Here is a 24309-nt window from a genome sequence, read left to right on the forward strand (position 1 = left end):
TTTCCCTTTTTCTGTCTCACTCCAAGTGAATCTGCCCTATAGCAAAAATAAAAAATTAATAATAATAATAAAATTGAAAAAATAAAAATTGAGGGACCAGCAGATGGCATGATGATTACATCTCTGGATTCCCACATTGTTGACCACAACTTAAAAAGCGGCTTAAAACTCACACTGGGTGCTTGTGCATGCTTGCCCAAAATCCCCTAGGGGAGACTGGAGGAGAAGGGATTGCAGGGTCATCCCCCTCATCGAGGGATGATTTGTCCCTTTGTCTCTCCGTCTCTCCGTCTGTCTCTTTGTCTCCAACAAGCACACACTCTATAGCAAAAATCTCTCTTAAAAAAAAAAAAAAGTTGGAAATAGCTGACTATGTGTTTTTTTCTTTCATGGAATTAAAACTGACTTTGAGTATACATTTAATCTGGTTTTTAGTTTTATTTTAGTACTTCAGATATTCTTTTTTGTATTTGTATTTCTTCTCTTTTGTATAATATAGATTATTTTTCTTGAGTCATTCTCTTACGTTATATATCAATACCTGCTTTTTTTTTTTTTTGCTATAGGGTACATCCATTTGTGCAAGAGAGAGAGAGAATGAAACTGTCAGAAAGAGACACAGAGAGGGAAAATGAGAAATCATCCCCTCAGGGGGAATGATTCTCTCAGGATTTTGGGCACACACAGACACACGCTCCTGGCATGATTTTTGAGCTGCTAGCACCAGGACTTGAACTGTGGTCAGCCATGTGAGATCTAGGACCTTAAATGTCACGCCACCTGCTGGCCCACTACTTGCTTTTTTAAATCTGAAAGCATCTATCTCTAAAAAAAAACATAGAGGCCCCACACTTATTTTTTCCTTGAAGGATAACTTTAATGATGTAAGAGTTTTGCCATTTTGCTACCACTGGTGTATACTCCGTACATCCACCATCCCACTGGAATTATTTATTCCATTCATATTAATTTTTGTTACAAATTTAACTGATAGAGGAGCTTCTGGGTAGTTAGGCCCACATTCTACTTTAATGCGCTTTATCCTTTTTTCCACTCTCACACCCGTTCAGAAAAAACATTAATTCCCTTTAATATTAATGAATTTTTCAAATATCCAGCTACAATCAGTCAATATTTACATTTACATTTCTCCATTGGTCTTTTCTTTATTAAGAGCTTGAATTGGAGTCCAGGGCTCAAACATTGCCTTAAATCGATAAACATTTTCATCTCTCTTCTTTGATTTCCTTGAATTTTTTTTTTCCTTTTAGAGAAACCAGGTAGTGTATCCAAATTCCCAATTTGAATTTTGCTAATGTTGTTGTAGCATGTTACTCTGACCCTGTATTTTCAGTACATTGTGAGTTTTGTTCAGATGGCTGACCAAATTCTGGTTCAGTTTTACAAAGAGCAGTTTAGAAATGGTATTGTATACTGGACCAGCCCTGTAGCCTCATGGTTAAGGGAGTCAGATCCCACATAGTTCACCATGGTTCCAATCTCAGTAGCTTGAGAAATGCTCTGGGTACTTAAAATCCCAACTATTGATGTATCACACCATATCCCTTCTCCATTTCTTCCTCCTGTGAGGATTTTGGGCATGTGTATACATGCACTCAGTGTATTTTTCAACCCACCAGGGCCAAGGTTTGAACTGAGTGGTAGATCATATGGGATCTGGCTCCCTTAAACACTTTGCAACAGGGTTGGCTCAAGGTTTTCTCTTGATACAATACCTTTTGTGGGTGTTGATAAATGCATATATGATATATAACCATCATTGCAGTGTTAAATTGAATATTTTCATTGCTGTTAAAATTTGTTTGCCTCTTCACCCTTCCCATCTCTCATTCCTTGTTTTTTTTTTTAATTAATTAATGAGTGAAGCATCTTTAAATACATTGTTTTTTCTTCTGTGAATTACTTGCTCTCCAGAAGTGGAGAATTAGTCCATGACTACAGTTGTGTCTTTCTACAATGTCAGGGCTGTATTCACATCAAACCATGCTAGTACTCAGCAAGCATAGCATAGCACAGTAAAGGACAGGGAGATCTGAGCCTGCTCGAGGTTAGTACCTGCACTAGCACCACGAAGGGGCTCTACATTGTGAGTCCATCTGAGGCTGTCACTGGGAATAGAGCTGTCAGCAGGAGAACTGTGGTCAGCCATGTGAGATCTAGGACCTTAAATGTCACGCCACCTGCTGGCCCACTACTTGCTTTTTTAAATCTGAAAGCATCTATCTCTAAAAAAAAACATAGAGGCCCCACACTTATTTTTTCCTTGAAGGATAACTTTAATGATGTAAGAGTTTTGCCATTTTGCTACCACTGGTGTATACTCCGTACATCCACCATCCCACTGGAATTATTTATTCCATTCATATTAATTTTTGTTACAAATTTAACTGATAGAGGAGCTTCTGGGTAGTTAGGCCCACATTCTACTTTAATGCGCTTTATCCTTTTTTCCACTCTCACACCCGTTCAGAAAAAACATTAATTCCCTTTAATATTAATGAATTTTTCAAATATCCAGCTACAATCAGTCAATATTTACATTTACATTTCTCCATTGGTCTTTTCTTTATTAAGAGCTTGAATTGGAGTCCAGGGCTCAAACATTGCCTTAAATCGATAAACATTTTCATCTCTCTTCTTTGATTTCCTTGAATTTTTTTTTTCCTTTTAGAGAAACCAGGTAGTGTATCCAAATTCCCAATTTGAATTTTGCTAATGTTGTTGTAGCATGTTACTCTGACCCTGTATTTTCAGTACATTGTGAGTTTTGTTCAGATGGCTGACCAAATTCTGGTTCAGTTTTACAAAGAGCAGTTTAGAAATGGTATTGTATACTGGACCAGCCCTGTAGCCTCATGGTTAAGGGAGTCAGATCCCACATAGTTCACCATGGTTCCAATCTCAGTAGCTTGAGAAATGCTCTGGGTACTTAAAATCCCAACTATTGATGTATCACACCATATCCCTTCTCCATTTCTTCCTCCTGTGAGGATTTTGGGCATGTGTATACATGCACTCAGTGTATTTTTCAACCCACCAGGGCCAAGGTTTGAACTGAGTGGTAGATCATATGGGATCTGGCTCCCTTAAACACTTTGCAACAGGGTTGGCTCAAGGTTTTCTCTTGATACAATACCTTTTGTGGGTGTTGATAAATGCATATATGATATATAACCATCATTGCAGTGTTAAATTGAATATTTTCATTGCTGTTAAAATTTGTTTGCCTCTTCACCCTTCCCATCTCTCATTCCTTGTTTTTTTTTTTAATTAATTAATGAGTGAAGCATCTTTAAATACATTGTTTTTTCTTCTGTGAATTACTTGCTCTCCAGAAGTGGAGAATTAGTCCATGACTACAGTTGTGTCTTTCTACAATGTCAGGGCTGTATTCACATCAAACCATGCTAGTACTCAGCAAGCATAGCATAGCACAGTAAAGGACAGGGAGATCTGAGCCTGCTCGAGGTTAGTACCTGCACTAGCACCACGAAGGGGCTCTACATTGTGAGTCCATCTGAGGCTGTCACTGAGAACAGAGCTGTCAAAATGAAAAGTCACCTCAGCGATGCAGCATCACTGCATATGCAACATCACTATAGGTTGGGGCCACTCATCCCTCACGCTGCTGCAAGGAAGGGCTACTATGATTCACTCTTGACAGGGTCCCAGTACCTCCAGTTACAGTGAAGAGAGCTGTGAAGCGAGTGCTCCAGCAGCTCTGGTTTGAGGGGAGCTGCAAAGTGAATGCTTGGGCACAGCAGCTATTCTGGGGCATGAAAAAGAAATGGCCAAACAGCAAATGGCATAGAGTTAAGAGCCTGGTTTATATGCCTCTTGACCAAGGCCTGCTCTGTGCCGTAAGTTCTTATTTTTGCAACCACTTTGGTTATTTTGCAACCACTTTGGTTATTAGCTAGCTTGTCATGGTGGTAGTAGTTGATCTGAGTGGTTCAGTCAGGCTGACAGCAGTCAAGTTGTTTACTGACATCAGCCAAAGGAGTCAGGTAAACAGGTTTGTCAAGGTATGTTGTTTTGAAAATTGTAGTGTTGGGTGCTTAACACAATGAGGGCCATTTTTGAGCAGTGCTCTGTACACTTGCTCTTGTCATTTATTCATTATTTCCCTTCATACAAATTGAGAACACTTCTCTATTAAGGACATTAACTCTACATTAACTCTTCATTGCATGCCAAATTCCAATTGTCCTAAGACTGGCCATACTATGCTGTATACATTTTTTTAAAGAGGTTTTTGCTATAGGGCGCATGCACTCGACAGACAGAGACAGAAAGACAGAAAGTGAGAAATCACCCCCCAGGGGGGGATGGCCACGCCGCAATCCCTTCTCTATTCTCCTCTCAGGATCTTGGGCACGCCGGCGTGAGTTTAAGCCACCAGGTCTGGGACGCGAACCACGGTCGACTACATGGGAGTTCAACAACACAACCATTATGCTAACTGCTGGTCCCTAAAATTTAATCTTTTTTTTTTTTTTTTGGAGAGGTTTTTGCTATAGGGCATGTGTGTGTGCCAGAAAGACACAGAGAGAGAGACAGAAAGCGAGAAATCAACCCCCAGGGGGGATGGCCATACCGCAGTCCTTTCTCCGACTTTCTCCTCTCGAGATCTTGGGCACGCACGCACATGCTCCCGGCATGAATTTTAAGCCACTAGGTCTGCGACTTGAACCGCGGTCAACTACATGGGAGTCCAGCAACATAGCCATTACACTTAACTGCTGGTCCCTAAAATTTAATCTTTTCAGTGGTTTATACTGTCATGCTTAGAAAGACCTTCTCAACTCTCAGATCATAAAATCACATTTTTTTTTTGCCTCTTAGTACTTTAATATTTTAACTTATTTGTGATTTAGTTTGTTGTATAAAGTGGGGTATAAAATCTAGCTTATTTTCCAAATGACTAACTTGTTGGCAATTCTTTCATTTCATTTGTCACCCTTAATGTTATAGAGTGCCACTGAATGATTAACCACCAAAACCAGATTAAGTTTAAAGGGACTCTTCATTAGCTGGCCAGAGATTACAGCCTGAGGCTTGGGGGCTGAGAGTCAGAACTGTAGTCCCTACCAAAGTTTGTGTAGTGTTTTTATAGGGGGTCAGTTACCAGGGACTTCTATGTAAGCAGTTCCAGAAGCTGAATCAAGGAAGTTAATTATTTCTGAGGGGAGTGGGGTTTCCATACAAGCAGTTACATTGCTAAACAAGAGTTTCGGGCTAGTTAGCAAAGAAATAGCAGGTACAGGATCTTGTCCTGGATATGGTTTTCTATATGACTAGCACAAGCTATTTTCTCATGGGAAGAACAAGTAGGTTTACAGAAGCAGACAGCCATGTTAGGGTAAGGGAACAAAATGGACAAACAGTTGTTAATGGGCAAGATCTAATATGCCCCCTTCCACATTAACATGTACTAAATTCCTATAAGTGTTTGGTACTGGATTACTCATTGGTCTTTGTCCTTACCACAACATCACTTAAATGTATTTTAATGTTGGATATGACATATTGTCCCTGCAAATTGTTCTTTTTCAGAGTGTTTTATTGTGGTTTATTTGAGCATATACCTTGTACCAGGCACTGTGCTGGGTTCTGAAGTTAGAATGATGTATAATCATACTTGATACATAACTTGGTACCTGTACAGATATTTATTCTCTTATAATGATTCTAGAGATCTCCAAGAAAGGCATGTTTAAATTTGGGTGCAGTTGCTTTTACTGAATAGATTTGTTCTGTTTTGTTTGTTTTTCTTAAAGACAATGTCTTGCTGTGTTACAGTCCTCCTGCCTCAGTCTCATAAGAAACTGGGACTACACGTATGTGCTACCACATTTCGATCTTAGGCTAAGTAGGAAACAAAACTGGGACTCCTGTGTGGTCTAAGCCTGATAAGTAGCAGTGTCTTCCAGTGCAGTACACTAGCTGGGCTATAGTTTTGTTTTGTTTTGTTTTTGTAGTGAATATTTTTTTCAATTTAAGTCTTTTCTTATGAGAAAAGGTATCTGACTTTTTTTTTTTAAATTTTGTCTTCAATAGAGCTTTTAGCATTTTCTTCACATGAATTCTGTAATGTAAATTTATTGCTAGTTGGTGTTCTTATTTCTTGTCACTGTCATAAATGATCTTGACTCCCTTATGATATTTTTCAATTGGTAGTTTTCTGTATTTATACCTCATGTTTTGTTCACTTCACGAATTATCATGTCAGATGTTTTCAGCACAGTAATACAATAGTGATAATACTCACCCATATCTTTTATAAGTAATGGGCTTTATTTTATATAGCAGTTTTATTACGTTTATAGAAAAATTGATCAGTGCAGAGCTCCCATGTACTTCCTCTTTCCTGCACATAGTTTCCACCTTGCAGTAGTGGTATAACTATGTTTCAGTTGATGTGCCGATATCAATATATTATTATTAACTGAAGTCCATCGTTCACATTAAGATGTATTCTTTGTATTGTATAGTATGGGTTTGACAAATACCATAATGCCATGCACCCACCAGTACAATAGCATACAGAGTATTTTCAAAACTCTGTAAATCACTGAATCACTGTGCTCCGCATTCAGGCTTCCCTGGCCCATCTCACACCCCCAGTTTCTGGTAACCACTGATAATTACTGTCTCTGTTTTGATTTTTCTAGAATGTCAGATAGTTGGAATCATACAGTTAGCCTTTTTTTGTTTTTTAGAGTTTTTTGCCATGTACACTTATGGGGTGTGGCGGGAGATAGAGACAGTGAGAGGGAAAATCAGAAATCTGCCCCCCCCGCCACAAGGGGGAATGGCCATGCCATAATCTCTTCTTCATTCTTCTCCTGGGATGTTGGATATATATGTACTCAAGCCTGGCATAACTTTGAAGCCACGAGTTCCAGGACAAGCGCAGTTGGCTATGTGGGAGACCAGCGACGTAACCACAATGCCATCTGCTGGCCTTCAGCTAGCTTTTTAAACTGGCTCTTCCACTAAACAATAAGCACGTAAGGTTTTTCCATGTCTTTTTGTGACTTGGTAACTGATTTCTTTTTATTGCTATATGATACTCCATTTGGAATGTCAATAGTAGTGTTTTGGATTTTAGCTATTTTGATAGTTATGCATACCTATTGAAAAGTGTGACTACTAGAGGCCTGTACTGTCCATGAATCAGTATTCATCTTCTTTGATGAGATGTCTATCAGATCTTTAGCCTTTTTTTAAAATTGGATTGTTTGCTTGCTAAGAGTTTTTGTCATGAGAGAGTATTTCAGTTGCTTTTCTGTATGTGTTGATAAAACAGTATTATTCTTCCTTAGCCTGTGGATGTGATGGATTACATCCATTAATTTCCTTTTTATTTTAATATTTTCAGAGGGGCCTTGTACTTACCAGAGACAGAGCGAGAGAGAGAGGGAGAATACTTCCACTAAGGGACATGGTCACACCACAATCCCTTCCTTCTCTTTTTCTCTGTACTTTCAGGATTTGAGGCAAGCACATGCACCTGGCATGTTTTTCAAACTCTTAGGACCTGGATTTCAAGTGTGAGTTAGCCATGTGGGTGACCATATGGTCTTAATCCCCAGACCATGGAGCTGACCCACATTCATTAATTTTTAACTCTGGACCAGCCTTGCATTCCTGGAATAAGTCCCACTTGGTTATGATATGTAGTTCTGTTTATACATTGTTTGATATGACTTGGTAATATCTTTGTTGAGAATATTCATATTTACATTCATAGGAGAAACTATGCTGTAGTTTTCTTGTAATGCCTTTGGTTTGGGTGTTAGGGTAGTGTTGTCCTCATAGAATGAGTTAGGAAGCAGTGTCTGTGAATCTGTTCCCTGGTAGAGATTGTAGAGAATTGGTACCTTTCTTTCTTTAAATGTGCTTAAAATTGATCAGTGAAATCATCTTATCCTAGACCTTTTTGTTTTGAAGATTATAAATTATTAAATTTTCTGATAGTTAATAGGCTAATTGGATTATCTGTTTCTCTTTGGACAAATTTTGGCAAGCTGTGTCTTTCAGGAAATTTGCCCATTTCATCTAAAAGTTACTTCTGTTGCTAATAACTGAAATGGTTATTTAAGACCAGAAGTTAATTGAGCTCACAGTTTTAGAAGCAGTGAAGTTCAAGAACATGGGGCCAACTTCTTGTGAGGCTTTTTTTCTTTTTCTTTTTTTGGAGAGGTTTTTGCTGTAGGGCACGTGCACTTGCCGGAAAGACAGAGAGACAGAAAGCGAGAAATCACCCGCCAGGGGGGATGGCCACACCGCAATCCCTTCTCCTCCATTCTCCTCTCGGGATCTTGGGCACGCACGCACACGTGCCTGGCATGAGTTTAAGTCACCAGGTCCAGGACTGAAACCACAGTCGACTTATATGGGAGTCCAGCAACACAGCCATTACGCTAAACTGCTGGTCCCTTGTGAGGCTTTTTGACTACATCACAGCATGGTAGTGGGCAAGAGTAAATGTGTCCATGTCTATTTATCTTCCTTATAAACATACCGGGTTCAGTCATGGGGTCCATACACTAAGCATACTTCCCAAATGTTCCCCTTATTAATCCCACAGTTAGATGAAGTTTCCTCTTACTGTTTTCACAGTACAACCTAATTCTAACATGTGAATTTTGGGAGAACACATTTAAACCATAGCATCATCTTATGTTTCCAAATTGTTAAGCATAAAGATTTCATAATATTTCTTTTTTAACTTTTTATTATCAAATCAGTAGTGATGGTCCCTTTTTCATTTCTGGAATAGTAATTCATAAGTACTCTTAATTTTTTCTTGATAAGTTTAGCTAGAGGTTTAACTATTTTATTGGTTGTTCCAGAGAACCCACTTTTGGTTTATTTGTTGAATTTCTGTTTTCAGTTTCATTGATTTTTGTCGTAATTTTTATCTTCTCTGCTTCGGATTGAATTTCTACTCTTTTTTTATTTTTATTTTTGTCAAAGTATACATGTGCTCATCAGAGAGTGATAGAGAGAGGAAGAGGGAGAAAACATCCTCCAAGAGTAATAGTCACACCACAATCCCTTCTTTATTTCTCCATTCGGTCAGGATTTTAGGAAGTTTTGATAAGTATTCTTTTCAGTTTAACTTAGTTCAAAATATTGAAGAAGTGTGCTTATTGTCTTCAAATAGTGTAGTGTTGTCTAGCTTTTTTTTCTTTGTTCATGATATAGCACATGCTGTGATAGAGGAATAAAGGGCAGGAAGGGGAGAGGAACACCCTCCACAACAAGTTCTGGCCATACCACAATCCTCTTATCCCAGTTATCCAACCCATTGGATCTTATGTATTAAATGTATGTGTCCAGTGTGTTTTTTCACGTTTACTGAGCCAGGGATTTGAACTGTGGTCACCATGTGGAATCCAGCTTGTCTCATGAGCATTGCATTACTGCTGTGTCTTAGAGCTGGCCCTTTGTTATTATTATTGTTACTGACTTCTAGTTTAATTCCATTGTGGTCTGAGAGTATGCGTTGTATGATTTCTGTCCTATTAAATTTGTTAAGGTATTTTATGTCTCATAATGTGGTACTTTGTACTTACTCCATGTCACCTTGAGAAGAATATGTTGTTGGATGAAGTATTCTGTAAATGTCAGTTAGATCTGATTGTATTGATGACGATGTTTAACTGTATCCTTACCAATTTTCCGCCTGTTGCATCTGTCAGTTACTGATGGAGGTATATCAAAGTCTCCAACTATAGAGAATTTGCCTCTTTTTTTCTTTGGAGTTCTGTTAGTTTTTGTTTCTCATGTTTTGATGCTTTGTGTTAGGTACCTGTACCTTAAGGATTATTATCTCTTTTTGGAGAATATTTACCTCTTTATCATTATGTAATGTCTGTTTTTATCCCAGATAATTTTTCTTGCTCTGAAATATTCTTTGTCTAAAATTAACATAGTCACTTGAGCTTTTTTCCCTTTTTTAGTTGCCATAGAGCACATGTATGTGCTAGGGAGACAAGAGAGAGATGGGGAGAAACCATCACCAATGGGGTGTGATAACACTGTAGTCCCGTCTGCATTTCTCTATCCTGTTGACATTTTGAGCATGCACGCACATGTGCCCAGCATGTTTCTCAAGTCTCTAGGCCAGGTTTGGAACTGTGGTTGGCCATATGAGATCTGGCTCCCTTAACCACTAGTCCACAGGCTATCTCTCCAGCTTTCTCTTGGTTAATATTAGTATAATTTATCTTTCCCTGTCTCTGTTTTTAGAATTTGTCTCTGTGATATTTAGCAACACATTGTTGGATCTTATTTTGTCTGTCAGTCTCAGTCTTTTTGGTTGTTTTAAGAGAGATTTTTGCTATAGGGCACATGTGCTCACCAGAAAGACAGAAAACAAGAAATCACCACCCCCCCCCACAATGGGGATGGCCACGCCACACTTCCCTTCTTATCCACTGTCCTCTCAGGATTTGGGGCATGAACACACATGTGCAGGGCATAAGTTTAAAGTCACCGGGTCCTGGACACAAACAGTGGTCAACCATGTGGGAGTCCAGCAACATAACCATTATACCATCTGCTGGTCCCAATGTGAGTCTGTTAATAAGTGTATTTAGATCATTCATATTTAAGGTGATTGTTGATATAATTTAATTAATATCCACAATATTCATAAATGTACCTGCCTTTTTTTTTTTTTCTGTTTTTCTGGTTTCCTGACTTCTGTTTTTATTTGAGCACTTTATCTTATCCAGTTTTCTCTTCTCTCTTATCATACTAATTATAGATCTCTAAAAAAAATTTTTTTGTTGGACCAGCAGATAGTGAAGCAGCTATGTCACAGGACTTCCATGTGCTGACCATGGTTCAAGTCACGGACCTGGTGTCTTGAAAATCATGCTGGGTATGTGTGTGTTCATGCCCAAGATCTCAGTAGGAGAAAGGTTGCTGTATGACCACTCCCCAGGGGTGATTTCTCACTTTTCCTCTCACTGTCTCTGTCTTTCTCTCTTCAGTGAGCGCACACTCCCTAAGGCAAAAACCTCAGACACACACACACACACGTAGTGACCATCCTAGAATTTACAATATGCATTTATAGTTAAGTTCACATTCAGACAGTATTATACTTCTTTATATGTAGTGCAGATACCTTGTAACAGAATGTTCTCAATTCCTTCTTAGCGTCTTTTACTCCTGAAAGAATGCTGGCACTCATTTCACTTATCCATATGTAATCATCATCATCAAATATTACATTGTTGGGAAAATCATGGTGAATTTTCCCATAGAAAAATATGTTATGACCTTCCTGACAACCTAATAGATTATTTTGAAAAAATATTAGTCTATTAGATCAATTAAGAATAAGAAAAATAGGGGCCAGTAGGTCGCAAGGAAGTTAAGACCAACTTCATAGTGTAAGTCCTGGGCCCAGTGGCTTGAAAATCATACTGGGGACATATGTATCTGTGCCCAAAATCCCTAGAGAAGAATGGAGGAGAGGAACTGCAAAATGGATGTGTTACCTGGGGGAATTTCTCACTTTTGCACGCTCTCTGTTTTTGTTTATGGCACATGCCCTATAGCGAACTTCAAAAAAAAAAAAGGGGAGGGCAATAAAAAAAAAAAAGAAAGAAAAAAACAGTATTTTGTTTTACTTCCATTAATTCCTTTTCTTTCTCTTTTTTTTTTTTCTTTTTTTTTTTAAGAGAGGTTTTCACTATAGGGCGTGTGCACTCACCAGACAGAGACATAGAGACAGAAAGCGAAAAATCACACATCGGGGGGATGATCACGCCGCAATCCCTTCTCCTCCATTCTCCTCTCAGTATCTTGGGCATGCACGCACACGCATCTAGCGTGAGTTTTAAGCCACCGGGTCTGGGATGCTAACCATGGTCGACTACGTGGGAGTCCAGCAACATAGCCATTACGCTAACTGCTGGTTCCCAATTCCTTTTCTTTATAAGTTTTTTTAAGAATTATTTTATTTAACTTCATTATTTGTTTATTTTAATTTGGCCAGAGAAGGAGAGAGAGTGAGAGAGGGAGAAGGAAAGTGAGAAAGTAAGCCACTAGGTCTGGGACTCGAACCGCAGTTAGCCATGTGAGAGTCCAGCGCTCTTAACCACCACGCCACCTTCCAGCCCCTTTGATTCCTTTTCTAAAGCTCTTAACTTTCTTTTGTAGATTATGACTTCTTACAATTTTCTTCTCTCTGAAGAACTTTTAATATTTCTTAGAAGGCAAGTCTGCTTTTGTAAATGCCCTGTTTTTGTCTGTCTAAAAAAGTCTGTTTTCTCCTTCACTTTTGAAGGATAGTTTTGCAATTGTAGGTTGATAGTTGTTTTTGTTTTTTTTTTTCCCAGTCCTTAAATATTTCAGTTTAATGTTTTTTTGCATGGCTTCTGAAAAGACGTACATGTAATTACAGCCTTGTCTTTCCATCAGTAAGGTATCTCTTCCAAATTCTTTGAGATTTTTTTTCTCCATCTTCTTTTTTTAACAGTTTTCATATGATGTGCCTGGGTGTAAATTTTGTATTTTTATCTTATTTAGTGTTCTCTGAGTTTCCTCGGTCTGTGATTTGATGTGTGTCTTTAGTTTTGGAAAATTCTCAACTATTCTTGCTTCAAATATTTTTTCTGTTCTTTTCTCTTTCTGGTATTATTACTGTTAAATGTATTCATGCCCTTTGTAATTGTCCCACAGTTCTTACATATTCTGTTCCTCTCCCCACCCCTCCCCACCCCCGCCCCTTATTTTTTCCTCTTCGTTTTTCTGTTCGGGAAGTTTCTGTTGACATATCTCCATATTCACTGATCCTTTCCTTGTCCATATCCAGACTCCAGTGATTCCCTTCAGAAGCATTGTTTATTTCCATATGGTTTCCAGCGTTTTCTTTTGGTTCTTAGCATCTTCAGCTCTCTGCTTACATTACTCATTTGTTCATACAAGCTGTCCACTTTTTCCTTTAGGGTCTTACCATATTAGTGTAATTTTCAAAATTCCCTGTCTGATAATTCCAGAATCTGTGCTATAACTGAATCTGGTTCTTTGCTTGCATCGTGTCTTCTATGTGTCTGTACATGTGTTTGTTTTCCTTTTTTTCTATTTTTTTTTTTTAATGTTTGGCAAGCTTTGTAAGTTTTTTTGAGGAGTTAGATACAATGTTTCAGTTAATAGAAACTGAGGCAAATAGACCTGTAGTGTGAGTTTTATGTTGATTTGGCTTGGAGTAAGGCTGTTTCTTTTTAATTTTTGCTATAACTATAGATGTCACAGTGTTGTTTAGTGTCCTTTTTTTTTTCCCTTCTCTTCGCCTTTTCTGGGTTTCTTTAGAAATTATTTTTTAACTGTAGTCTTTATCTAGAGATCTTTCAGTTCTAATTCGTTGTTATCATACTGGATTCGAGTTCGTGTGGTAGTAAGACAGCACCAAGACAGCATTAGTAATGTCTGATCATTCTGTTTTTAGTTGGCCTTCCTTTAAGGGCTATGTCTTTGAGAACAGTTTCTTGTTCTGGGAGAAGGTTCAAGTTTCCAAATTTCACTTTCTGTATTGTTATTAAGCATGATATCTGGAAGGGTATTGGTTCTAAGAACCATCTCTATTATCAAAATCTGCTGATGTCCCAGTCACTTATACAAAATGGCATAGTATTTCTATATGGTACCTTGTGTAATTTTTAAATTCTATGGAATTTTAAGGAAGAGACTTGGTGCTTCTAGGTGGTCAGGAATTTATATTCACAATATTTGTAGGACTTTCTGTTTCTTGACCAAGTGTTCTTCAAATGAATGCTATCAGAAAGTCAAAGTTTGACACCCTCCAGCTTGCCTTTAACTATAGAATCTCTGCTTTTTGTTTTATATATAGGAGTTTTTAAGTAGTATTTTGTTTGAAAAGAGGATTCTACCACTGTGAAAATATTTGAAAACCACTTGTCTAGGGTATATTACTCCTCATGGACTTGTAGTTAATAGTTGCTACATAAAGGATGAAAATTATTTGTATTTGAGAGAAATATAATATATTACACTTATTTTTGGAATATATTTATGTCAAACCAGAAATGTAAACAATCTGAGATTAATCTAAACAAACATTTCCATTGTGAAAGCTGCTCTATTTGCCATGGACTCTTACTTGGTACTAGTAAAATTGATATTCTTTGACATCCCAAAGAATCTACTGTAACTATTTTGGGATTCAAATAGCTGGTTTCCTAGTACGCCCTATAGAGTTGGAGTTTCTCCTAAGGGTTCTTTCTTAAGGCGTAATTACACCTGTTATTAAAGCAGGAATAATATTTTTGTATCAAGCTGAACTTTGAATAATGGTTGTTCTGATAGGAAAGAACAGAAAACAACAGCAACCTATGTCAACTTTATTTAATAAATTATTAAAAACTCACAGATAGCTAGAATTTATATTCTCAGTAAAGGTCTTTTACTTCTTTCAGAGGTATCCAAAATTCCTGATAAATCTTTAATTTCCTCTAATAATGGCTATTTCAGGGAAAAATGTCATCAGTTCATACATACTGAAAGAAGTTCAAATAGTTAACAAGAGCTGATGGCATATTTATCCTTTTATTTGAATGTGAAGAAGTATCTAAAGACTAATCAGATATTACAGAAAACTGCCCACAGTGGCAATTTGTAATTCATAATACTGTGTCTTCAGTAAGGACTGCTTAATTCTAGGTAAATAGCCAGTTTAAGTATTTGAAATTAACCAGTAATAAGATTGATCAACAAGTTAGATTATATGTCAGTAAGAGAATAAAATCAAAACTAGTTTTATAGTATCTTTTGTCTTTATTTTGGGATCATAAAATTAAAGATCTTCAGAGCACTCTGAAGTTTTTTTATTGCGTTGTCTGAAAAGTCATGGCACATTGTTTGCACAGAAAAATACATCATGACTTTTCTGATGACCCAGTATATTAGCACAGTGTCAGGCACATAAAATACTTCTTAATTAACAATTTCTGAGTGAGTTAATGAAGATTAACTAGCTTGATTTCTAAAGTCAGCGATTTGCAACCCTAGCTTGTTGTCAGCATCTTGCATTTTCTCTTTTCTCTTCCTCTCTCTCTTTTCCACTCCTTTCCTCCCTGCCCCAACCCCTCCCCTTCACTTGGGAGATATGAGAACACCTTGCAATGGAGTGTGGTCCCACCACAGTTCCTTCTCCATTTCTCCATGCAGTGGGTGTTTGGGACAGGCACGCACATGCGCACACGTATGACCAGAATTCAAACCGTGGTTGGTCGTGTGGGATCTAGCTTCCCTAATCAATGCTATGGGCCAGCCCAGCATTTTATATTTTATATAAGTTGTCAGGATAACAGGTAGTCATCCTGTAGTTTATAAAAAAAAATTATGTTAAAACTCCAGAATCACTATTTTTCTGTTTTTAACTGTACTTACTTATAATTTGAACTGATGATCTTTTATTAATACAAGACTAATTTCATGCAATAATATTTTTCAATAGCATTTCTTTATGATCCTTCAGTGTACTGATCTGCCATAAACAGACTATTGGTATTAGGAAAAACCCTAATTTCCACCACAAGTGGTTAACAATTTGTTGTTTGTTTCTAACCTTAGTTTGTTGTTTTACATAGTGAATACTGAAACTTAACCACTTAAAATTGTTACCAAATACAAAAAGGTTATATCCCGCAACATGGATTTGCCAAATTGTTTTGAAATGCTTTTCAGAGTCAAATAGTGAAAATATTTGGGAAAAGAATTTCCTGGGATGATAGTCTAATGTGAAGCTTACCAATAAACATTTATTCCTCGGAAACTTGTACATAGAATAAGGAGATTGTATATCATACTTAAACCTAGTATGCTTTCAGAATTTATTGGCCGATATTAAAAAGTAAACTATAGGACTAGCTAGGTGGCATGGTGATTAAGGTTACTGGATCCCATATGGCCAATTGTGCAGTTGGAGTCCTGGGCCCAGCAACTTGAAAGATAGGCCAGGTGCATATGTGTCATGCCCAAAACTCCAAAAGGAGAGCAGAGGAGAAGGGATTGCAGCATGATTATCCCCCATAGGGAGTGCTTTCTCACTTCTCTCTCTCCAGGGAGCTCATGTATCTTATAGCAAATTAATTTTTTTTTAATTTTAAAATTTTAAAAAATAAAAAGAGTGGGGATGGTAGAGTGATAATAAACACTCTAAATATCAATTGTTTTAAAATCATACATATTTGTGTATATTTAGAAGTTTAAATTGATTTAAAGATTCACTAACTGGGGGCCTGACAGTATCGTAGTGGTAACACATATGGACCCACAGGGATAAGGTCATAGGTTCATGTCCCAGGATCTCCCCGAGCATGCTAGTTACATGCCTGTGATCTGAACCAGCTGAAACTTGGGGAAGATTTCAGTGTGAAGACTTTGCTGTGAAGGTACACACCTCTCTCGCAAAGTAAATTAATTTTCAAAAGTTATATTTAAAAAAATAGAAGCACTATCCTTTTTTCTTATAGCTAGTAAATTAATTAATTTTATGTAATAGAAAATAGTTGAGAAATGGATTTTTTTTTTTTTTGAAGAGGTTTTCGTTATAGGGCGCATGTGCTCGCCAGACAGAGAGAGACATAGAGACAGAAAGCGAGAAATCACGCCGCAATCCCTTCTCCTCTATTCTCCTCTCGGGATCTTGGGCACGCACGCACTCGCACCCAGCGTGAGTTTTAAGCCACCGGGTCCAGGACGCGAACTGCGGTCGACTGTGTGGGAGTCCAGTGACATAGCCATTACGCTAACTGCTGGTTCCCGAAATGGAAATTCATTTTGATTAAGGGTAGTAACACTTTTGGATTTTGTGGTGGGTGGGTGCGTATGTGTTTCTAGATGCTTTGTATTTAATTATATCATTTAGGTGAAGTCTAAGAAATGTATCCTTGTGGCAATTATTAATATAAGTAACAGAGCTCCAGTCATATTTATCTTATATAAATGAAATAGCATTTCTCGTGCTGGAAATAAAAAGAAATTCCAGAACTTAAAATGTACTAACTGCAGTCAGCAGATGGCATGGTGGTTACGGCATTGGACTCCCAGACAGTGGACTGAGGTTTGAATCTTGGACACCTGGCTGCTTGCTTTCTCACTTTCCCTCTCTCTCTTTCTGTCTCTGTCTCTCTCTGGTGAGTGCATGGGTCCAATAGTAAATTAATGAAATAATAAATAAAATAATTCTAAAAAAGTAACTAATTTTAGTTTTATAGTAAAGTTTTATAGGCATTTATATGGATGAATATGAATGGAAATGAATCTAATTTACAGTGGTTTTTTTTACATCGTCTTTGTAATTTGGTATTTAATTACCTTTTGATTAAATTTTATTTTAAAATGTCAATCATTTCCTGAACGGATGTTAATTTGAAATATTAGATTTATGCTGTGCACATTACAAAGTGGTTCAAATATAGACACGCTTATATGACAGCCATAAAAAGATTACTGATTGTACAAATATTTGTATTACTGTAGTAATTGAAGCCTTTTAAAACATTCTTTGGCTGTGTAGATTTCCGTGTTTTCTCTCATTGCCATGTTTTCTAATTAATAAAGGAGACCAGTATCTGACTTCAATTTTATGCTCTTTTCCACCTAACCACTCAGACAGTTGTTAAGCCTAGTACTAAGTGTGGTATGCTGTTGGGAAAATAAGACACATGAGTCCTTAAATACTCACAAAATGTGAACTCTGCTATAAAACCAGACTAACTAAAATTTATAGAATTTAAATTGTTTGGATATACTAAATTAGTATCTGTTATATGAAATCTAGTAAATGCTTGAGCAATTTCTATAAGTATAATAATGAATAGTATTTGTTTATAAGACAATGTCCTGTTAATTTTAAAATGGCATTTCACTTTCTTTCAGAAGATTTTTATCCAACCATCATTGAAGCCTGAGAATTAGAAATGAAGGATAAACTTAAAACAAGAGTGTTCAGTACAGTTGAATTATTCAAACTGGAAATATAAGCAGAGAAGTTCTCAAAGTAGCTAAAAACTATACTTTAAAAATGAAATAAATGAGAGATTGTGTTGCCCTCTGTTACTTAATATTTCTGTGTATTGATCCAAAATTTGTATTAAGAAGAGCAAGTTTTAAAGAACAAGTCCAAGTGTCAGATAAAGTGTCTACTATTTTATTTTCTGTAGGTGGTTTCAGACACCGTCACAGGTTTTCTACCATGCAGCTACTGAACATGGAGGAAAAGATGTATATCCAGGCCAGTGTCTTTGGGAAGGTTGTGAGCCTTTTCAGCGACAGAGGTTTTCTTTTATAACCCACTTACAGGTACTCATTCTTAATACTGTATGATCATGAACACACCTGATTATGTATTAAAGATCTTGATGGGTATTTTTTTTTATTTCTTTTTTCCTCAAAAAGGATAAGCATTGTTCAAAGGATGCCCTGCTGGCAGGATTAAAACAAGATGAACCAGGACAGGCAGGAAATCAAAAATCTTCTACCAAGTAAGGAAAATAAGTTTACTTCTCATTGAACATACAAAAAGAAATTCCAAAAAAACTAGACTAAATGCAGGAACAATAAAAGAGAACCTAACTTATTGAGGGACCAAAAATTTGAGTTCTAGTCCAGCTCTATCACTACACAGTTATGCAGTCTGGTTCAAATTGCATAAATTCTCTAGTCATCACTTTTTATACTGACTGGACCATGTGATCTATAAGGTACTTTGTAGCTCTGTTACTTAGATTCTTCTTTTAGACAAGTCATTGGAAGTAATAAAATGTTAATGCTTTATAAACTAGAACTATTTGTCACACATACATAGCTGGTTTACAGTTTGTTGTTGTTGTTTTCTGGAGAGGTTTTTGCTATCGGGCATGTGCGTTCAACAGAGACAAAATCCCTTCTTCTCCATTCTCCTCTCGGGATCTTGGGTGAGCATGCATGCACACATGCCCGGCATGAGTTTAAGCCACCGGGTCCGAGACTCAAACCATGGTCAACTACGTGAGAGTCCAGCAATGTAACCATTACACCATCTGCTGGTCTCTGATTTACAGTTTAAAGATGGCTTTTACATTATCCTATTTAATATTCAAAATTGGGAACCAGCAGGTGGCATGGTGGTTAAGGGGCTATACACTCCCAGATGGCCGACCACAATTCAAGTCCTGGACCTGATGGCTTTCTCTCTCTCTCTCTCTGTCTCTATCTCTGGTCAAATTTTTTAAAAAATTAAACGAATAAATAAAATTTTAAACATTCAAAATTAATTTATGTAAAAAAAGTACCGGAAGTATCTCCACTTTACAGATGTGAAAAGTATTGAAATCTTGCAGGTTTTAAAGTGTCATAAACAAGGTTTTCTCAAGTATGAGTCAGTGCTTTCTCCACTGTTGCCTAACTAGAGCATGGTGAAGTGATGCAGTTTAGTTCCTTGGTCAAAGAAGTGTACAGTAGTTTGAATCTGATTTTGTTTTTAAAGCCATCTCTACAGTTTCATTCATTCCATACTATATCTTCCATAAGGGATGGTTGAACTATAATAAAAGGATTGAGTTTATTAAATAATGAAAAATAAGATCAGGGAAGAAAATAATAGTGTGAAATGAAGGGTTAAGCATGATTTTATATTATATAGGTTAGCTTTTCCTGGATGTCCTGTGCCAACACATGCTTAGGTAACATTATTTTGCTCTTAGATACTATTTATAAATAATAATTTGCAGCTCAAATTATAGGCTATTTTCTTCTTTGTTAACATCTTCACAGTACAGTAGTACCCCTTAATCCAAAGGGATGGGGGTCCATTCCAAGACCCTGAAGGTATCAGTAAATGCTTAAAATTGCAGCTAGCGGGACCAGCAGATGCAGTGATGTTTATATCCCTGGACTCCTATGTAGTCGACTGTGACTTGAGTCCTAAACCTGGTCATTTAAAACTCATGCCAGGTGCATGTGCATGCGTACCCAAATTCCTAAGAGGAGAATGGAGGAGACGGATTCCAGTATTGCCATCCCCTGGGGGGGGGGGGGTGTAATTTCTTGCTTTCTGTCTCTCTTTCTCTCCAGGAAGTAAGTACACCTGCCCTGTAGCTAAAAATCTCTCTTGGAAAAAAATAGAAAACCTCAGGGCCAGCAGGTAGCATGGTGGTTGAGGCACTAGACTTCCACATGACCGACTACAGTTCATATCCCAGACCTGGCGGCTTGCTTTCCTTTTCTCTCTCTTTCTTGTCACTTTAAAAAATATTAATATAAATAAATAACTTTTAAAAAACTGGATAGTACTGAACCATATATACATATATATGTTTTATATGTATTTTTCCCTAAACATACATATCTATGATAAAGTTTAATTTATAAATTAGGGCACAGCAAGAAGTTAACAGCAGTAACCAAAAAAATAAATAAATAAAAAAGAACAATTAGAATAATATACCAATATCAACTACTGTTGCACCTTATGGTCATTGTTAAGTAAAATAAGGGTTACTTGAACACACAAGCACTGTGATACTATGGCAGTTATCTGATAATAGAGATGGCTGAGTGATTGACAGGCAGTCTGTGGATATGCCAGACTCATGTCTCAGGAGACAGTAGGATAGCAGGAGAGTTCATCATGTTACTCAGAATAGCATGGAATTTAAAACTTATGAACTATTTTTGAAATTTTTCATTTGATATTTTCAGACCACAATTGACTGCAGGTAACTGAAACCATGGGAAGTGAAATCATGGATAAAGGGAAACTACTGTGCATTGAAAGACAAGGACTTTATAACCTTGGTACCATGTTGTGTTTTGATTGAATACTTAGCACAGTAACTTTAAAGATGGGCCATACTAAGATATCAGTTGCTTGCTTTTTAACTGGTAGATTGGAAAATAAAGAACTCAAAGCTTTGTCTTGATACTAGGGACCCGTTTTGCCGAGGTTGACACAAGCATCAACATTAATGCTGGAGCACAGAGCCATTCCTGTACCCACGATTTGAAAGTGACCACTTAAGGGGCTTGGCTAGTTGATCCATCATCATCAGTTTGTCTGCAATATCATATTAAGTGTCTTTTTTATCTGATCAATTTAGGCAGCCAGCTGTAGGGGGCACAAGCTCAACTCCTAGAGCACAGAAGGCCATTGTGAATCATCCCAGTGCTGCACTTATGGCTCTAAGGAGAGGATCAAGAAACCTTGTCTTTCGAGATTTTACAGTAAGCATGTCCTGAAAGCCCTAACTATACAGATGTGAGCCATGTATGATGTAGATTGCTATTATTTTGTTTTTAATTTTCTTTTCTTTTTAAGGATGAAAAAGAGGGACCAATAACTAAACACATCCGACTAACAGCTGCCTTAATATTAAAAAATATTGGTAAATATTCAGAATGTGGTCGCAGGTGAGTAAACTTTTTTTTTATAGTCAAAGTGAATATTGACTACTATAAATTAGTAAGATTAGATATCCGCATTGTTGTCATCAATCTTGTGAATATGTCTGAAAGACTTGGTCAGGCCATCTTGATTTTTTTTGGGGGGGGGGAGAGATTTTCACTGTAGGGCGTGTGCCCTCGCCAGACAGACAGAGAGAGACATAGAGACAGAAAGCGAGAAATCACCCCCCAGGGGGGATGGTCACGCTGCAATCCCTTCTCCTCCATTCTCCTCTCGGGATCTTGGGCACGCACGCACACGCGCCCGGCGTGAGTTTCAAGCCACCGGGTCCGGGACGTGAACCGCAGTCGACTACGTAGGAGTCCAGCGACATAGCCATTACACTAACTGCTGGTTCCCTTGATTTTTTTTTTAATAAAAGTAGTTTATTTGAGCCACATCTCCCAAATGCATGAATTTCTAGTTTCCCAAACATGCACTAATTCCATCATAATCTTTTAAAAACCAAAATAGAATAGATGAAACAACCATAAGATGATTTTTTAAAGGATAATTTTATTAATTATTATTATTATAATTGTTCAAAATGACCAGAGAGAGAAAAGGAGAGGGAGAAAGCAAGCCAACAGATCCAGGACTCGAACCACAGTCAGTTATGTGGGAATCCAGCACCATAACTACCATGCTACCCGCCAGTCCCAGAAGATGATCTTTTAACAAGTTCATTTTATTGCTGTCCATAGGATGAAGAGTAGCTCTACTAAAGAGGAATAACATAGGAGTTTATTGAGGTAGTAAAAAAATTGTTAGGTAAATCATGTTTATTGGAATGAAATTTATTTTGACAGTTGGCTTTTTTTTCTTTTTTTTTTGAGAGAGATTTTTTGTACTCATGGGAGAGACAGACAGAAAGCAAGAAATTACTCCCCAGAGGAGATGGCCACACTGTAATCCCTTCTCCATTCTCCTCTCAGGATTTTGGGCGTGAACACACATGTGCTTGGCCTGAGTTTTAAGCCACCAGGTCCAGGTTGCTCAAACCATGGTTGACTACATGGAAGTCCAGCAACATAATGATTACATTGTCTTCTCATCCCAACAGTTGGCATTTTAACGTGCCCTTCAAAGTCATTGTTTAAAAAATATAATTGGAATAATAATAATAATGGTGGGGAAAAACAATGAAAAGATATTGAACAATGAAGTGGGGAGATTAATGTCTCTGTATTGACTGACATGCATGGCATTCCCTTTCGAAAAGGCAATGTAATTCACTGTAAAGTTATATGCAGTCCAATGTAATATAAACAAGATTATGATGATAATAAAAAAAGAAATAAATAATTTTAAAAAAAGAAAGAAAGAAAGAAAAAAAGTCATAGATATTACTGAGATTAACTCTAGTACTCCAAAGATTTAAAAGTAACTTTCTAAGGGACTTATCCAAAAGAAAACTGGGGATTTTATTGAGATCCAAAGAAACTAGCAATAACTCTTTAAGCCTGAAGAGCATTGTAGAATATTCTGTTTATTTTTTCTGTACCTTGTCTCCCTTGAAGCTACTTTTCTAGTATTTCTCTTACATCTGTAACTGACCATTCTGAGACTCCCCTCCCTGAGAAGTTGTCTTCAGATTCATCTTTCATTCCTGATTGTTGCTTTCTCACCTGCTCTTCTTCTCACATATCAACTCTATAGCCTAACTATATCATGAGTCTGTTTTAGTTTTTCTTCCCTTTATGATATTTCTTTGGATAACATTTAATCTGATTTTCTAAGCATAAGAACAGTGGTTTCAAATACAAAAGAAAAATTTGATTTGATCACTTTTAAAATTTCTGTACATTAAAGGTGAATAAAATTAAAAATTAAAGGTGACAAAAAGTTACTATCTAGTTAGTGACTCAAGTAGCCCTATAAATGAATAAGACAAAATTTTTTTTTTTTTTGAGAGGTTTTTGCAATAGGGCGTGTGCGCTTGCCAAAAAGAGACAGAGAGACAGAAAGCGAGAAATCACACCTCAGGGGGAATGGCCATGCCGCAATCCCTTCTCCTGCATCCTCCTCTTGGGATCTTGGGCACGCACGCACACGTTCCCAAGAGTGAGTTTTAAGCCACTGGGTCCAGGACTCAAACCATGGTTGACTACATGGGATTCCAGCGACATGACCACTACGCCAACTGCTGGTCCCAGTAAGGCAAATTCTTAACATTTAAGCAAAGCTTTTCATCAAAAAGAAATATAAAGGTTAGGTATTCATAAGGAAATATGTATGTCTTCCTGCTTAATCATAACATGATTTCTACTTTTCTCACTGTATTTCCTTCCTAATCTCCCTTTTTGTTTCTTAACCTATAACTCGGCCAACTCAAACTGCATGGAAGTTTCTAATCATTTTGGGGTGTTCCATGTCTTACCATCTACCTTTGTTCTCCTCTCCTGGAATGCACTATTGACTATCTGCTTACCCTTTAAGATTCAACTCAAGGGGCTAGCAGGTAGCATAGTGGTTAAGTCACTGGACTCCCATGTGGTTGACCGTGGTTCGAGTCCCGGACCTAGTGTCTTGGTTTCTCACTTTGCTTCTCGCTCTCTTTCTCTCTCTGTCTCTGTCTCTCTAGTAAATTCATGTGTACCATGGCAAACAAAATAATAATAAATAAAATTAAATAAATAATTTTTTAAAAAGACTCAACTCAGATATGAGCTTTGTTGTGTAGCCTGTCCTATACTGTGTTCCTTTACCCACAAAGTGTGTTCTTCACTTCAATATTTATTACATATCTGTCTTTAAAGATTATGTTTCACTGTTTTTGTAAATAGTTTTATTTGTCCATTTTGCCTGCTGAA

The 24309-nt window shown here is 37.3% G+C and overlaps 1 protein-coding gene across 2 annotated transcripts in view; it reads left to right on the forward strand.

The window, feature by feature from the left end:
• Positions 1–24309, forward strand: part of ARID2 (AT-rich interaction domain 2) — a gene marked incomplete at its 5' end in the record, with an annotated part of 177453 nt that overhangs the window by 141796 nt on the left and 11348 nt on the right. For both annotated transcript variants that reach the window (XR_003547919.1, XM_027768334.1), the window contains 4 exon segments: positions 18237–18375; positions 18472–18557; positions 21153–21276; positions 21371–21462. Coding sequence is in view for 1 of the 2 variants with exons in the window: in XM_027768334.1 (XP_027624135.1) it covers positions 18237–18375; positions 18472–18557; positions 21153–21276; positions 21371–21462 (441 nt within the window).

This window comes from Tupaia chinensis, unplaced genomic scaffold (genome assembly GCF_000334495.1).
Source record: "Tupaia chinensis unplaced genomic scaffold, TupChi_1.0 Scaffold145870_1, whole genome shotgun sequence".
In the NCBI taxonomy this organism is placed as follows: domain Eukaryota; kingdom Metazoa; phylum Chordata; class Mammalia; order Scandentia; family Tupaiidae; genus Tupaia; species Tupaia belangeri.